The sequence below is a fragment of the Protopterus annectens genome, chromosome 4.part0, assembly GCF_019279795.1.
Source record: "Protopterus annectens isolate FY-2018-M chromosome 4.part0, PAN1.0, whole genome shotgun sequence".
NCBI lineage: Eukaryota > Metazoa > Chordata > Ceratodontiformes > Protopteridae > Protopterus > Protopterus annectens.
In genome coordinates, this window is record NC_056733.1 from 528,830,685 (window position 1) to 528,848,723 (window position 18,039).

At 44.7% G+C, this 18,039-nt stretch overlaps 1 protein-coding gene across 2 annotated transcripts in view; it reads left to right on the top strand.

The window, feature by feature from the left end:
* NF2 (neurofibromin 2) overlaps positions 1-18,039 on the top strand; it is a 1,458,300-nt gene that overhangs the window by 123,797 nt on the left and 1,316,464 nt on the right. For both annotated transcript variants that reach the window (XM_044068458.1, XM_044068457.1), the window contains exon 2: positions 4,150-4,275. In XM_044068458.1, the coding sequence (XP_043924393.1) occupies positions 4,150-4,275 (126 nt within the window). The remainder of the gene's footprint in view (positions 1-4,149; positions 4,276-18,039) is intronic.

The following is an 18,039-nucleotide window of genomic DNA, read 5'->3' on the forward strand; positions in this document are numbered from 1 at the left end:
AACTACCTTTTCTATGTGGTTGATGAATTATCTGTGCCATTTCACCCGTCTCCAAAGGGATCTTCTTAAGGAACTGGGTGATACCCTTCAGGATCTATCAGCTGCGGGGGCTCAAGACAAGATAAACTCCCAGCTGGCGACCCTAAATTCTATCATCAACTCCTCCATGCGGCTCATTTCTTATGCAGCCGATGGGGCGAGTTGGGCCACAGGTACAGGCGTGGCTTTGAGATGACATGCCTGGATGCGGTTATGCAACTTTGCTGACCCCCTTTAAGGCATCCTTCACCAATACCCCTTTTGATGGTTCTGCTCTGTTTGGACCACAGGTGAAAGATACCCTTACCAGGTGTGAGCAGGAAGGCAATACTCTCTCTGCCGTGGGAGTCCATTTTTCCACCCCCTCTAGACCATACCCCAGGGGTCAGAAGGGTGGAAAAATGTGGTTTCGGAAACCCCAGGGAGTCGTGCCTGACGCATGTGGTGAGTTTCCCTCCAGGGGCAGGGGAGGGAGCAATAATAGACGCCGCCCGAGGGGCAGAGGGGGCCCGCAGAATCAGGGTAGTAGAGAATCGTTCTCTGACAAACCCTTTTAGCACCCCTGAGGGGCTGCCCGACTGTTCGCCTTTGGAGGCAGACGGGGGAAGATTGTCACTGTACCCAGAAGCCTGGCACCTCCTCACACAAGACATATGGGTACGGTCTATCATATCCGAGGGTTACAAGATTCCCTTTGTCCACACCCCAGTACAAACAACCAAGTCCCTTCCAGATGTTCCACCCGGTCTAAGGGAACAGGCAGTACTAGAAATTTCAAAACTGCTAGACAAACGGGCCATCCAGCCAGTCCCAGCAGACCAGCAAGGATCCGGAATCTACTCCAAGTTTTTTTTGGTGCCAAAAAAGACAGGGGACTGGAGACCCATTTTGGATCTCAGCAGGCTAAACAAGTCTGTTCAAAGAACAAAGTTCCAGATGGTTACGCTCCAGTCCATTCTACCCTTTTTGGGTCAGGACAATTGGATGTGCTCCATAGATCTTCAGGATGCGTACTACCATATCAAAATGAACAGGCGCTCCAGAAGGTTTCTCCGCTTCTGGCTGGGAGCCAGTCACTATCAATTCAGGGCCCTGCCCTTTGGTCTCACCACAGCCCCCAGGGTGTTCACCAAATGCATGGCAGTGGTTACGGCTCACCTGAGACGGCGAGGATTCCAGGTGTTTCCATATCTCGACGACTGGCTCCTCACTGCTCCCACCAGGCATCAACTACTACGAGCCAGGGATTATACCATCCAAACTTGCACCGAGCTAGGTATATCAATAAATTTCGAAAAGTCTGCATTGTCGCCTTCTCAGTCTATTATCTTTATAGGCGCAATCTTAAATTCAAAAGATCTGTCTGCAAGGCTTCCTCTCGACAGAGTTTCAGAAATCCGCCGATATGTGCAAGTCTTACTACAGTGCAAAAGGATTCAAGCCAGAGTTGTACTAAAGACCTTGGGCCTCATGGCAGCAGCAATCATACTAGTTCCCCTGGCTCGCTTTCACATGCGGCTTCTTCAGTGGATGCTTTTTACTCAGTGGTCCTTTCAACAGCTTCCAGTGTCTCACAAGATAATAATTACTCAGTCATGCAAAGACCACCTAGCTTGGTGGATGGTCTCCCCTCTACTCCAGGGCAGTCCGTGTGTTCTTCCTCCTCCTGTTGCCACAGTGACCACGGATGCCTCCCTGATTGGGTGGGGGTGGGGCATTTTCAGGGTAGGACTGTCCAAGGCACCTGGCAACCTCTAGAGTACCATCTGCACATAAATGTCTTGGAGATGAGAGCGGTGCTTTTGGCGTTGCAAGCTCTTCAGGGCTCTCTACCCACCGGGACTGTTGCAATTCAGACAGACAAAAATATGTCTGTAGTGTGGTACATCAACAAGCAGTCCTATCCTTTATGTCGAGAAGCACTCAGACTCTGGCAGTGGGCGATCTCCTCTCAACGGTTTCTGATAGCAACGCACATCCCCGGGAGGTCCAACGTCATAGCGGACAGGCTAAGCAGAGCTATTCTCATGCCTCACGAGTGGTCTCTCAATCAGTTAGTAGCGGACAAAATCTTCCGCAGATGGGGTCAACCTTGCTGCGACCTTTTTGCAACCCCTCTCAACAGCAAGTGCAACGACATCTTCACTCTCTTCCCCCTTCCTGGCCACTACCCCAGAGACGCTCTAGGCCACCATTGGCCCCGGGGTCTTCTGTACGCTTTTCCACCTTTTCCCCTAATTCCCAAGCTAATTCAGAAGGCAACCGCTTTGGGATCCAGGATGATCCTCTTTGCCCCTTACTGGCCTGTACAAGTTTGGTTCCCGTTCCTGAATTGCCACCTGCTGGAGCAGCCATGGAATCTGGACCCAGTGCCAGACCTCTTGGTCCATCAGTCGGGCGGGCTGCACCAGTCCCTTCAGTCTCTCAACCATACAGCTTGGTTGCTCCACTTCCAACTTTAGCCAGGCTTCCGCTAATTTCTCAGCCGGTGCGTGAAATCATCCTTTCTTCGCACAAATCTGCCACTAGGAAGACTTATGCTAGTAAGTGGAAACGTTTCTCCTTCTGGGCAGATGCTAGGAATATTGACCCTTTTACAGCCCCTGTCCATCATGTTTTAGATTTTTTAGCAGAGCTCTTTCAAGCTGGTTCCTCCTCAGCCACCATTAGGGTCCAATTAGCTGCTATTGCAAATTTCCACGCTAGCCTGTCAGAAACCAGCATCATGTCCCACAAACTTTGCAAGGCCTTTCTCAAGGGAACCTTGTTACTTAGGCCCCCGGTCAGGGATCCCCCGCCTCCGTGGGACTTGAACTTGATATTGGCTTCCTTGACCCCCCCCCCTTTGAACCAGCGGCTTCCTGTTCCTTTTTGTTCTTTTTGGTAGCCATCACATCAGCTAGGAGAGTTTCGGAACTTCAAGCCCTCTGTATTCGTCCTCCTTATCTTGTGTTTCATAAGGACAGAGTTTCACTTAGGCCTAATCCTTCGTTTTTATCCAAGATACCCTCTGAAACAAATCTGAATCAGTCTATTGATTTGCCCGTATTTTTTCCTAACTATTCGAACAAAGCTGAACAAAATTTGCACCTCTTGGATGTTCACAGGCAGTTACGTTTCTACTTGGACAGGACAAAGCAAATAAGAAAATCAGACCAACTTTGCCTATCCTATGCTGAGGGCAAACAAGGACGGCCAGTTTCCAAAGTAACCTTATCCAGGTGGTTGTCCTCTATTATTACCTTGATTTATCAACTCAGACATAAACATCTCCCTGCTAAACCTAAAGGTCATTCCACCAGAGCATTGGCTACGTCGGTAGCCTTTCAAGCAAGACTACCAATGGAATCTGTTTGTGCTGCAGCCACTTGGGCCACTCCTCATACATTCATTTCGCATTATAAGATGGATGTGGCCTCTAGGAATAGAGCTGAGTTTGGTTCCACTGTGCTCAAGAGTCTGTGGACTAAGGTGCTAGGGACGCTGTCCCATCCAGCAAGAATGAAGGCGAGATAGACAACTTAACATTAAAAAGTTATGTACCTACCATAACGTTCCATGTTAGTTGTCTTCTTCTCGCCTTCTTTCTTGCATCCCACCCTCCATCCCCCTAGCCTGGACAGACCGAGAAGAGCCCCTTTTGGGGCCTTCTTTCTCTGGACAACTCTGATGTACATTGTGTCCTCCTCTGTCTTTGTACTCTAGTTTTCCTTGTGGTTGGACAGGTGTCCTTGAATCTTTCCTTGGTGTTAGCTCTGCCAAACGAGATCTGGGGATCTGACGCCTAGCATTGTGGGATATAGAGACGGCCTCGAGCCAGTAAATAGCTCTCAAGCTTTAGTAGATTACTGAGTCGGAGCCGAGGATCGTCTCCGAACCAATCCAGCAAGAAAGAAGGCGAGAAGAAGACAACTAACATGGAACGTTATGGTAGGTACATAACTTCTTATTCTGTTTCAATCCCATTTTGTACAGGATGAGCATGTACAGTTGCTGTTTAGTAAGAGAAATTATTTTATTCCTCAGATATGTAATGGCTTTCATTTACACAACCAGTTGTTCTGCTGAAATAGTTCTGCTTAAGTAGTATTTGTCTTTTTTGTGTTGCAGGTGAAATGGAAGGGGAAAGACCTCTTTGACCTTGTCTGCAGGGCAGTGGGGCTGAGAGAGACCTGGTTCTTTGGTCTGCAGTACAGAATCAAAGATACTGTTGCGTGGTTGAAAATGGACAAAAAGGTTGGTTGCTGTTATCTGAGGATCATAATGACATTTCTTGGTAAATTTTATACCAAAACGTTTGCTGCTAGTCTTGTAAGATGTTGAACAACCTTAGAAAACATATTAACATTATATCGCCTGTAACAATCAGCTGCTAATTTGTACCATTCTTGTCGCAGCTTGATTCTGCGCCACTTTTTGACTCCTCAAAATGTTTTGCTGCTGGTTGATTTAGGGACATGTAGTGAATAGTGATGGTATTGTGGTCTGGCAAAGGTGATTTAACTCTTGTTGCAGAGACATTGCGTGTCAAACTGTTGCATTTCTGGGGAGCACTTCTGCTTTAATTTAATATTTAGGCTTGTATTCACCAGTACTATTAACTGCCCAAGAGGCCTAGCTATGTACACCTTTAAGAAGAAACACTTATAAGTTTTTGCTACCCTTTACAAGTACTTAATAGTGCCCACTTCCCAAATCCAGTAGGGACATAACATAACCTTGGTGTAAATTTGTCTTAACATCCACTTATCAAGACTTAGCCATAAAAGCAGACAAAGTAGCAATTTGTAGTTGTAACTAGTTCCATAAGCTGGGATTACATTAAGTTAAAAATCTATCTCTGTAGTGAGTCTTTTCTTATTTGTTGGTATATTTGGGTGGTCTGTGTAGTACAAGTGTTTGCGGAGCTACTGGTTTTGCGAAGAATTAAGAGCTCAAAGAGGATTGGGTCATTTGTGGCTTGAAAAGTGAAACATGGGTTGCATCAGGGCATGTTGTAGACTACTGAGTACAAGAGATGTGCTGATCTCTCAGGATATTTAAGTATTTAAGGCCTTTAATTTTGGGATGGAAATCAGTGGGATTTTCCAGATGAGTGATATGCTTGGATTTGCAAACACCAAAGGGGTCATAGAATTTGTTGAGGAGTCTGATAAGGAAAGAGTACAATGGTAAGATGACTTCTTTGGATCTTGAAGATATTCCCTTGGAAATGAACTGAGCCAGGTAGAAGGATTTCATGACTTTAGTGAAAACTTCATGATTCAGTGAGAGCGAGGGGGAGAAGGCTGTCAACATAGGTACCCAGGTCTCTCATGACTGAATGTGTTTGAAGAATACTACTTACAGTGTATGAGATGAGAACAATTTTTTTGCTGAACTCTACTTCAATTCACTTGTTTGCATTTAGCTTAAGATTGTTTTTGGTACATTAGGTTTGTACATATTCTTGCCCTTTTTGAGGCAGTTTAGCATCACTGGATGAGCAGATAACTGTGCCCAACTTTCAGTTGTCATCAAACACGGTTAACTACACTTCAGAGATATTGGCTTGGATGCCTGCAGAATACATGCCAGATGGGAAAGGGCCCATCATTGATCCCTGTGGTACCCCACTAGTAAGAAGTTTGCATTCAGAGAGGGTACCAGCAATTTTCACTACCTGGGATCTGATGGATAGTCAGTTTGCAATCCAGAAGACAATATAAGAGGCTTACATTAAGTTTGTCTAACTTTTAATAATACCTGCATGAGAGAGAGAGTGTCAGAAACCTTGGCCAAGTTAAGATAAGCAGGGTGTCCAGAATGATCGCTGTCCATAGCCCTTATAACCTTTTCAAAAAAGTCTACTAAAATGTTCTTTGTGTTTCACTGTTGCAGTCCTAACTGATGAAATTTCTTGTAGTGGAAGCCCTTGGCTGTCCCAAGTACCAGAGAATTTCCTCCTCTTCCTGGAACAGTAGAGTCCAGTGTCAAGGCATCCAGGCATAAAGAAAGTCAGCTGGTGCCATAACCTCAGTTCTTTCTTGCCATCAGAGCCTGAATTAGAGTGCTAGTCAGTGCATTGGTCAGTCCACACCAGATAAAGATGTCTAAACTAAGTTAACCCATTGGGCAATTTTTCACGTGATTCTTGATTAATGTCAGAGAAAGTTAATACTGTCTCCACTGTGGCAAGCAGATACCACAAAATAACTTTTTCTGTAACTTGCTTAGGCCCAGAACACAATATACCTAATTTTCAGGTCTGTGCTTGCTTTAACAGTAGGATGATCGAGCATAGGGCTGAGATTTTAGCCAAGTACTTCAGCAAGTAACCAGGGCCCTCTCATACAGTGTCATCTGCCAGTTGAGCCAAAGTTGATCGCCTTATGCATAAGAAGAAGCATCCAAAGCACAGAGTACCAGGAAATGCTAGTTCACCATCCACCAGTCCACCCAGGCTTATCATCATTGAAGAAGGCAAGATGCTTTTGCATTCATCTCTAACAACTGAGGTTGTGGCACAGGTATCTATCGAGAGCCTTTCAGAGTTTAATATGCCTCTGGGTCCCTCTATTTTTGCTCTAGCTGAAGGACTTGACTCCTTGTTTGGGTCCAGAGCTGCTCCGCAGGTTCAAGCATCCAGTTCCATCATCAGGTGACTGCCTCGGTTCACCATTCTCAGGATTGCGTTGTCCATCCGCATTCTATCCCTGGTGCTGGTGTTGTCCTAGGGCCTCACACAAAAAGGCTGCATCCAGCTTGTCCCAGCTTAAGCCTTCTGGCTACCACTTCCAAACTCGGGCCTGTCAACAGGACCTGGTTAGGCTGGCTGAGGATTTGATTACTGTAGTCCGATCCGGGCACCTTTCTCTCCCAGGTTATGTTCCTGAATCTTCTATTGGCAAAAGAAAAAGGGAAATTTCTTTCCAGGAATCTTCTGATTCCTTTGACTCAGAGGATGACAATAGTCATCATTGAGGAAGGTTTATCTATTGCTGCCTGTGGGGATTCATATTTTAATGAGAATCTCACCCCCTCCAAGACATTTCTTTTGGTGAAACCCTGCACACTCTGAGGGAACACTTCAAGTGGGAAGCTCAGGATTACCAACAATCCAAGAAGAAGGTCAGGAAATTCCTAAAACTTCCTGCACAAAAAACCTTTTGCCATTCCTCCAGTCTTGGAGGTAGTGGACAATATTTTGTTGGATTCTTTCTTGCAATCAGACTCCCTCCCCTCTGTCCCTCAAAAACCAGACAGATTTACAGAGTTCTGGATTCCCAAAGGTGCCTTTAAGAACCTTGTTGCAGATCCTTAAGTGGTGAGTCAGGATCCTAAGGGAGCTCCCCTGCCAACTGGCAAAGTAAAGCCTTGGACAGGGTCAGAAAGAAAATCTACACTTTTGCTGCCCTGGTTATGAGAGCCCTAAATTGTCATTTTCATATGGTCAAGTATCAGGAGACTGTTTTAAATCAGATGAAGCAAAAATTGATGGAGACTGAAAATCATGCCCTGTCTAAGGAACTGCTAGACTTGTGCAACTCCTGCTCTCAAGTAGCTAAGCACTCTTTGCACTGTGGCTGTGATGCTCTGAAAGCATACAGCAGGGCAGCAGATCTTTTATTAGGAGGCATGCCTGGATGAGGGAGCAGTCCCTCCTTGAACATGTTAAATCCAGTCTTTTGGATGCTCCTTTGGATAAAGGTTACCTTTTTGCTTCAAAGGCTAAGGCAGTACTTAAAAAGATGGAGGATAAAGACAAGTCCATACAAACTGTCAAGGATTTCACGTTTAGCTACATAACTATCCTACCAAACAATTGTAATTTCTGGACTCCCAGCCACATCCAAGACATAGGAGACCTAGAAGGGACAGGAATCAAAGGCAGCACCAGTGACCAAAATGGTAGCAACCAGATTCCAGTAGGCCTGTGGAATCCCATCATCAGATTCTCTGCAGGAGACTTGACTCTATCATGAGCCTCCATTTTCACCCTCCCTCAAGTCCCTTGGTCTGCACGTCATGGCTTAGTAATTGCTAGGAGAATGAAACCAACTGGTGGATCACCTAAGCTGGAGCCTGTCTGTCCTTCATGAGTGGCAACTGCATTGGGAAGTTTCTTCAGCATAGTCAGAGAATGGGATGTGCCAGAGATGGACCGTTTTGCCTCAAAAGAAAAGTCTCACTTGGAGAAATTTTGCTCATGGACCAAAATCAAGTCAGCCTGGAGGATGGATGCCTTTTCCTTCCCTTGGATAGGTCTGCACCTCTAGGCCTTACCTTCAATACTGTTGTTTCCTAGGGTACTGCTGAAGGAAAGGGAAGAAAGGCCAAGGGTGATTCTAATAACTCCAGATTGGCCAAGGCAACACTAGTATGCCCTTATGCTCAGTCTCAGCAATGGTTTCTGCCCCATTTAGTGAAGCTGTTGACACAGAACAAGGCCACCATCATAATCCCAACCTGAACACCCTCAAATTGACAGCTTGGATGATATTTTGACTCCCTGGAGGGTTACATCCCTTGACAAACGGGTCTTGGATATTCTAAAAGAAGCCAGAAGACCAGTATCCCACTCTGGTATTGTTGACAAACTCCAGAGGTTAGGTACAAACCCGAGTGTCACCTTGTGGATAGCCAGCTGGCTCAAAGGACCCAGGAAGTTAGAATTGGAGTGCACCTATACAAAAGATGCCAGTCACAAGTGGAGTTCCTCCGGGATCAGTCCTTGGACCGCTTCTTTTTGGTATTTACTTCTCAGAAGTCAAGGCCAATGTCATTGGTCTCTGGCTGACTAAATTTTCAGAAGATTGCAAATTAGGAGCTGTCATTGAATCTCACACTGACGCAAATGTTCTGCAGGAGGGGCTGACTCGTACAAACAACTGGTGTCAGAGCCTTGGACTAAAACTAAATGCCAAGAAATGCATGATAGTATCCTTTGGGAAGTCATCCATCCCTGATGACTATCATATTGACAATACACCCCTTAGAGTTGACCTAGTAGTCAGGGACTTAGGGACACACATAGATAGTAATCTAACCTTTGACCATCATGTGTCTACAGTGGTGAGGAAATCATTCTATGTTGCACAACTTTTAAACAATAGTATGGTGTCTAAGTCCAAGGAAGTCATTGTTCCACTGTATTCGGCATTCATCAGACCTATCATTGAGTACAGTGCCCCTTTGGTGTGTACCTAACCAGGCATATCCAACAATTGGAATGTCCACAGAGGTTCCTCATTAAAAGACTGCAGGGCGTAAATAAAATGTCCTATGAAAATCACCTCAAGGCCGTATCCCTGTATTCTGTCTTCTACAGGATTTTGAGGGGAGATACATGCCTGGCATACAGAGCATTGTCAGACCCCAGTCTGATGGACCTTTTGCATATCCACAAAACAAACAGCACCAGAATTACCTGTTCTAAAGAGTTAGATCTTGCCTGTGATATAAATAGGATCTGCTGGAGAGAGAGGTGTGTATCCCAGAAACTATCGCTTCTATGGAATAGACTTCCCATCCATGTGAAGCAGAGTTCCTCCGTAACCCAATTAAAGTGTAACTTGAACAAATTGGATGGGAAACCAGAAATTCATCCCTGGTTTGGTACCTGTGCCTTTAATGGACACAGGTAACCTGGAAATGCTTAATCTCCCAGGCCCATGCTTACACTTATCAAGGGTATCAGAACTTGTCAGAGATTTGGGATGAATGGCTAGGCTTAAAAAGGTCCTTGTGGTCATTGGCCTAGTAAGCACCTATGAAAATCTTATTCCGCCAAGTGGAAGAGATTTACTGTGTGGTGCAGACAAAAGGGACTTCAAGTTCAGGTTCCTATGATTCTTTCATACTTATTGGAAGTTCTTGGCAAAGCTTTCTTATTCATCTATTAAAATTCACGATTCAGCCATTTTAGCTTATCTGCCTTCTTAAGCCCCCCTCTTTTCCCATCCACTCACAAAACCGTTCCTGAGAAAGGTTATTCACATTAGACACCTGAGAAAACCTCTAGTTCCTCTGTGGGATCTCAGTTTTATTCTGGTGAGTCTCGCCCTCCCCCATTTTGAGCCAGCTGCCTCCACAGACATCTAGTTCTTGATCTGGAAGGCAGACTTGTTGCTAGCCATTACTTCAGCTAGAAGAGTAACAGAGCTTCAGGCCCTTATGTTTGTGGAACCTTTCATCACCTTCAGCCTGACCGTCTCTCTCTTAGGACCAACCCCTCCTTTATGCCAAAAGTGGTTACAGATATATCTTTGAACCAGACAATCCACCTACCTACATTTTTTCCTATACCTCAGAAAAAGGGTGAAAGAATCCTCCATTCCTTGGATGTGCATAGACAATTGGGTTGCTACTTGGACATAACAAAAATGTCAAAGTCTAACCAACTTTTTGTGGCCTTTGCTTGTAACTCTGAAGGGAGTCCAGTTTCTAAACAGTAATGGATCTCCCACTGTATTTTGTTTTGCTACAACCGCTGTGGAAAAAAACACCAGACTCTCTGCAGTCATACTCCACCAGGGTTATTGCTACATCTGCTGCAGTGCAGGTGTTTTCATGGGTATATCTTTCTTGGTTACATCTGCTGCATTCTTAAAGGCATGTTCACTAAAGTCATTTTAGAAGCTGTTACTTGGTCTTCTGTGCATAACTTCACTAAACATTATCACCTTTCAACCTTCTCCAAGTCCAGAGCTGGGTTTGCCACTGCAGTCTCACAGGGCATCCCATCATTTCCATAAAAATTCTCCACCCACCCTTTTATCAGCTTTGAGGCATCCCATCAGTTTAGGACTGTAACAGTGAAACACAAAGAATGTAGTACAGTTGTGTATACTTATCATAAATGTAGATATTCAAGTGTATTCACTGTTGCAGTAATCTATTCCTCCCTCCTTCCCTCTTGCCCCAAAGGTTGGGGTGGGCATTTTCCTCTCTAGATCCAAATTGTTCCTCCCTCCTCTGTTTTGATTACACTCAAGCCTACCCCACTGAAGCTTCCTGGGCTAAGACCCATAACTTTAGGGATCAGCTAGGGACTCCTTATTGTTGGAGTTAAGAAAATCCTGAGGTTGTGGTGCCAGCTGACTCCCTTTATACCCAGATGTCTTGATGTCAGACAGGGTGTCTGCCAGCTCCAGGACGAGGAGGGAATTCTCTGGTAGTTGGGCCGGCCAAGAGCCTGCACAGCAAGAAGTCCCATCAGTTAAGACTGCAACAGTGAATGCACTCAAACGTCTACATTTATGGTAAGTGTACACTTCTGTACTTCCAGGATAAAGGACCTGTCATTCACAAAACCAAACTGAGTGGCATTTAGGTTAGTAAAGTTGTCTGTATCTACATAAAGTTCCATGGCTTTGCATGCAAGGCTGATGGGTCTATAATTACTAGTGCCTATAGAGGGGGACAACCTTGTGTAGTGGAGTCACAGTGGTTGTTTTCAAGACATTGGTGACTAATCTGTGATAGACTGAGGCTGGACAATGCAAGTAGAGGCTTGTATAGTACATCCTTTTCATGGATGATTGTGTAGCCTGGTATGTTGTTTGAGCCCATAAAAACATTATTTTATCCTTTGACAGGGATTCTAAGACTTGTTGAAGGTTATTAGAAGGCAAAATAAATGTTCGGGAATAGTGGGTATAACGAGGTGGTAGGTTGGATAAAGTACTGAATTTCTCTGCTAATATATTGTCTGTATACATGGGACTGGAATGTGTGATATTGTTATGGATAAGCTCAGTGCATTGTTGAACATTATTCCTTAATTTTCTGACTTAAATAAAAATGATTTGAGATTTCCTTTGCTATTTATAGTGACCTTAAGTTCATACTCTGCTTTGCATGTTCTGTTAGTGCTCTTAAGGTGCTTGCTGGCATGTTTCACTGTGGTCTTGATGTAGGGGGATTGTGATTTCTTAATACTTTTCATTATTTCCCTCTTTTTTTTTATACATTTTAGTAATACAGATATTCCATCCAAGAGGTTTATTCCTGAATTTATCATTATATGTAGGACAAATGGGTACAGACATTTCTATGCAGCTGTTTAGATACTGGTAAAAGTTGGAGGTAAATGTGGCAGCCCTCTCAGTTGGGTCCATTTGTGGAAGATTATTGGGAACTTGGGACAGGTTGAGGAGGTGTATAGTAAGGTAGAGATGGGGGACTAGGTTGGTAAGGACCAGGCCAAGAACATTAGAGCCTGTAATGGATAGTTTTACAGTTTGCTCTATTGCATTGTTATTACCAAAGTCTAGGTAATACTAAGCATATCCATTTTTAGAGGTCTAAGTGTGCCACTTGTGCTTTAATTGAAGTCCCTTAGCAAGAAGGTATTTGGTTTGATGCTAAGGTAATTTCCATTATCTTTTAGGGACACTGATGGAGATCTGTAGCTAGTACTACAGTGATAGCTAGATTTGTTAAAGATGATGTGGATCTTCAGGAGCTCCAGAATAGGGTTGTTGGGTAATTTAGTGTAAGGTGATTGTGTTTCTGACAACTTCAGATAATCCCCCTGCAGTTACTCAAGGATCAGCATATTGAAAATAGATCACTAAATTGTCTAGGTGACACCACAGACCTTTTTAGTACAGTCTACTTCCTGAAGGAGACCAAGGAGCTGAATTATCAGTTAGTAAGATTATGGCATTAGGTGATGTGGAGGAGACATAAAAAGTATGGTTTTCTCAATAAGCTATTGACTTGAGAACTAATGGTATTGACTGCAGACAGGGCAGTGGTGTCAGGGCTAAGATGTAGGCTGTGACTAGAAATATGTACATACATACAAACAAATATTTCAAGCACTGGTATTAATGCTTTTCTAGTCTGCCAATAAAATGAAAAGAAATGTCAGGAAAGCAGAAGTAGGCTGTGTCGGCGGTTTAGCATCATCCGTAACAGTTTACCACCTAATGCATTCAGAAATTACTTTTTAAGACGCATGGAGATGATGTCCTTCAAGGATGCATCTGCAGTCCTTACATATGGGTTGTCCTGCCTCAGGCAGCCCTTCGGTCAGCCGGATTCCAAAGTCTGGGTTGCCATCTTCCTCAGTCTTTCTTGCCGCGAGGTGCCCGAAGCAGAAGCAGTTCGCAAGTGCCGGTCGGCCAGCTCCTGTGATTTCAGCTACCGAAGTCTTCAAAAAAGCTAAGTACCCGTTGGGACTCTTTCTTCGATGTCAGATCAAGCGGTTAAAGTTAATAATTGTTTATCTTGTGGGAAACAAATACCTCATAAGGATTTCCACTCTTACTGCTTACCCTGCCTAGCCCCAGACCACGACATCTCGGCCTGTTCAGCCTGTGCTTTCTTCAATAAACGCACTCTTAGGCGTCGGGCAGAGTTTGCAGAGGAATTTTTTGGGGAAAATTTCTGTTATATCATGCCGTCGGAGCTCCGACAGCTCATTTACCAAAAAGCGAAAGGATAAGGACCGACACCGCGGTCCGTGGTTTGACTCCACGCCTAGGCCTATCTGTCTCTACTGAAGCCGAATCTCTACCGTTTCCGACCGGCTGACACGCACAACGGTAACCGTGTGCGGAGGCCATCACTGGGTCGGTCATAGAATTACCGTCTGAAATCGGTGCTCAGGAAATATCCGACACCATTTCTGTTGATAAAACTACTCCAGCACGTGGGGCAGCCAGGCCTTCCTGTATCCATGTCCATTAAGGCCTTTACACGGGCTAAAGCTGCTAAACAGCCAAAATCTCTCCCTCCCAAGGCTATTCCTCAGGAATCCACTACCGGTTCACAAATTTTAAGTTTGGCTGAAGACCTTATTTCCTTAATCAGAGGCTCTCAGCCACATCCAGACAGGGCTCTCAACCACCTCCAGGCAAAAGGCCCAGGGTTGAGCAGACAGATCCCCAGTCTTCTGATGAGGCCTCCGATGACTCTGCCCTTTCAGACTACCAGGAGGAGGCCCTTCCGGCCTACGAGGATTCTGATGCAGAGGAATCTATTCCCTCGGCCTCCCCCCCTGAAGAGTTTTCCTTTGGGGAGACCCTTCACTCCATGAGAGAGCATTTCAAATGGCAAGGCCAGGAATTCTCTGATTCCAGGAAGAGGTTAAGGACTTTTTTACATTTACCTCAGCATAGACCTTTGGCTATTCCTCCTGTTTTAAGTGTTATAGAAGATGTGTGCTCTGAGTCTAGTATTTCCCCTGACTCCCTTCCTCTGGCTCCTGTCAAACCTGACAGGTACTACAGGGTCCCGAACTCACATCTATACCTTTACAAGGGCCACTCTGTTGACCCAGAAACTATTTCCCAGGGCCCTAAAGGGGTTACAACCACCACTGCCAAGAATCCACTTCCTTCTGAAAGGGAATCCAGGGCTTTAGAGAGATGGGGTAAAAAAGTGTATACTTCTTCCACTCTTTCTATGAGAGCATTAAATTGTCAATTCCATATGATACAGTATCAAGAGTATCTATTAGATGAATTGCATAAAAAACTATTCTCGCCTGAACCCCTAGACATAGGCGCTTCAGGATCTGGTGCATAACTCTCAGCAGGTTAGCAACCATTTCTTACAGTGTGGTTATGATGCATTGGAAGCTTCATGTAGGTCAGCAATGCCAGGTGCAGTCATGCTGAAGGAACAAACACTGCCAGATCATGTTAAAGCAAAGCTTCTGGATGCACCACTGGAAAAACAAAAGTTATTTGGTTCCACGGCTCAAGAGGTCTTAAAGAAATTTGAGGAAAAGGCTAAATCAGTACAAACAGTCAAAGATTTTCTCCAGGTCCAACCACCAACATTCAACAGAAATTGGCCTTCTAAGAATTGGTCCTTTCCAGACACAGACAGATTTCAAAGAGGCAAAAACAGGCGTGCCAGAGGTAGAGGGCAAGCTCGTGGCTCTTATAGAGGACGTCAATGGCAGCCTCCTAACCAGAGAGGTAGTGCAGGACCTACAACTACTGCACAAGGACAAACTCAATGACTTGACTTTGACTCCGCCAACCAGGGCTCAATTGGAAGCACCTTTGGGCGGAAAGCTAACTTTATTCTCAGAAAATTGGCACAGTATAACAAAGGACAAATGGATACTGCAAATAATAGACAAAGGATACAGATTCCATTTTCATACATTACCAAAAAGACAAGGCATGCCAAACCTGCCACCAAATCAAAGGGCAGAGGCTTTCAAGCAAATTTCCAAACTACTACAAATGAAGGCAATAGAAAAGGTTCCTTACACAGAACAAGGCCAAGGATTTTATTCCAGACTTCTTTTCTTGGAACAAGGAATAAAGCAATGGAGGCCTATTCTGGACTTGTCCGCACTGAATACTTATCTCATCGTGCCAAAATTCAAAATGCTGACCTTACAGCAACTCCTTCCCATGCTGGGCAAGGGGTCCTGGCTGGTAACTCTAGACCTCAAGGAGGCATACTTGCATGTCCCTATCAGACAAAGTTACAGAAGACACCTCAGATTTCTTGCAGGTTCAGAGCATTATCAATTCTCAGCATTGCCCTTTGGCTTATCTACTGTGCCCAGAGTATTCACGAAATGCCTGGCATCAGTAATTGCACATTGCAGACTTCAGGGGATTCAAATATACCCATACCTGGACGACTGCCTTATACAAGCGGACAGCCAACAAACATTGGTAAAACACTTGAACTATGCCATCCGCCTACTACAGGCCTTGGGATACGCAGTCAACATTCAGAAATCAAGACTTGTTCCATCCCAACAAATAATTTTTCTGGGTGCAAAGCTGGATACAAACACCCAAATGGCTTTTCTCACAGAAGAAAAACAAGAACAATTACTGGATTATTTCAGAAATCTGACAACACAAACCCAGCTGACTGCAAGGAAAATCCTGCAGGCCCTGGGTTTCATGGCATCTTGCATTCTTCTGATTCCACAAGCAAGGCTGCATATGAGGAAACTACAATGGTACCTAAGGAGTCTATGGTCTCAACACAGTCACAGCCTAGAAGCTTTGATCCCCCTCATTCCATGCCTCCAAAAGGAATTTCTGTGGTGGGCACAAACAAGCCAGTCAAACATGGGTCTACCTTTCAGCAAACCTCATATCAGCCAAACCATTACAACGGACGCCTCAGACCATGGATGGGGAGCCCACATGAAGGGCAGATGTATTCAAGGGCAATGGACACAAAAGGAATTGCGCCTGCACATCAACCAAAAGGAAATGCTGGCAGTGATACATTCAATCGAGGCCTTCGAACATTTCCTGCATCAAGGTCACCTGCTAATAAAGACAGACAATACCACAGTTATGTGGTACATAAACAAGCAAGGAGGTACCCATTCCTACCCTCTTTGCAGGCTGGCAATGAATCTTTGGGAACTTTCCCTAAAACTCAATATAGAGCTGCATTCCCAGTTCTTACCAGGAAAGGACAATGTACTGGTGGACAGCCTAAGCAGAAACACCATGGATCCACACAAATGGATGTTGCATCCAGACATTTTTCTTCAGATAGCACAAGCATGGGGAAGGCCGGACATAGATCTTTTTGCCTCCCCCCACAACCATCAACTGAAGAAATTCTGCACAAGGACATACCATCCTCAAGCATGGAAAGTGGACGCCCTATCCTTCAGCTGGAATGCTCTAACAGTATATGCATTCACACCTCTTCCGTTAATGACCAAGGTCTTACTGAAGATCAGGACAGAGCAACCAAAAGTGATTCTGATAGCTCCGGACTGGCCAAGACAACACTGGTACCCACTGTTAAAGAGCATGTGGCCTCTACCACAATGGCCACTTCTTCTGACACAGCACAATTACAAAACTCTGCACTCCAGCCTAAAATCCTTGCAGCTGACAGCCTGGAAAATACCTCGACTCCTCGCCAGGATAAACTATCCAAGAGGGTAAAGGATATCATCATGGAAGCTCGGCCTTCCACAAGAAAGGCATATTCAGCAAAATGGAAAAGATTTCGAACCTGGAGCACCGCAAAGGGTCAGGATCCGACAGTGATGAGCATTCCACATATCCTTGAATACTTGGCTGAAATGCTCCATAATGGCCTTTCTTATTCATCCATAAAAATTCATGCTTCAGCTATTTCAGCAGAGTACAACACTGATCCACCTGTATTTTCTCATCCTCTGCTAAGGCAGTTTCTAAGAGGGATAAAAAACATCAACCCTCCAAGGAAACCACCAGTGCCTACATGGGACCTTAACTTCATGTTGGAAAAATTAACTCTACCTCCCTTTGAACCAGCAGCATCTTCAGAACTACAATTCCTGTCTTGGAAGACTGCCTTCCTTCTGGCCATAACCTCAGCAAGAAGAGTATCTTAGCTACAGGCCCTCATGCCAGTACAACCATTTCTCATTTTCCATAAGGGCAGAGTCTTTTTGAGAACCAATCCTTCATTCATGCCAAAGGTGGTATCCAGGGTCTCACTGAACCAAGCTATCCACCTGCCTACTTTCTTTTCAGATCCACAAAATAAAGGAGAGAAACTTCTGCATACCCTGGACATTCACAGACAGTTGCGCTGCTACTTGGACAGAACTAAGACTTACAGAAAAACTGACCAACTTGTTTGTAGCATATGCTACTGGTGTACAAGGAAAAGCAATTTCCAAACAAACAATTTCAAAATGGATAGGAAATTGAATTCGATTCTGTTACTCTTTTCATGGAAAAGCTGTGCCAGCTAACATCAGACCTCATTCCACCAGAGCAACAGCCACCTCCACAGCCTTCTTAAGAGGGGTGGCTACTAAGGACATTTTAGAAGCTGCTACATGGAGCTCTGTGCATACATTTTCCAAGCATTACAACTTGCCTTTATATTCCAGATCCAGAGCAGGCTTTGCTACTGCAGTCTTGCAGGGCATGTTAGCTACACCATCCTTTTCTTAGGTCCTACCACCCCCAGCTTGGCTATGGTATTCTACCCATATGTAAGGACTGTAGATGCATCCTTGCAGGACATAGTATAGTTTTGTACCTACCATAAATGTAGATGTCC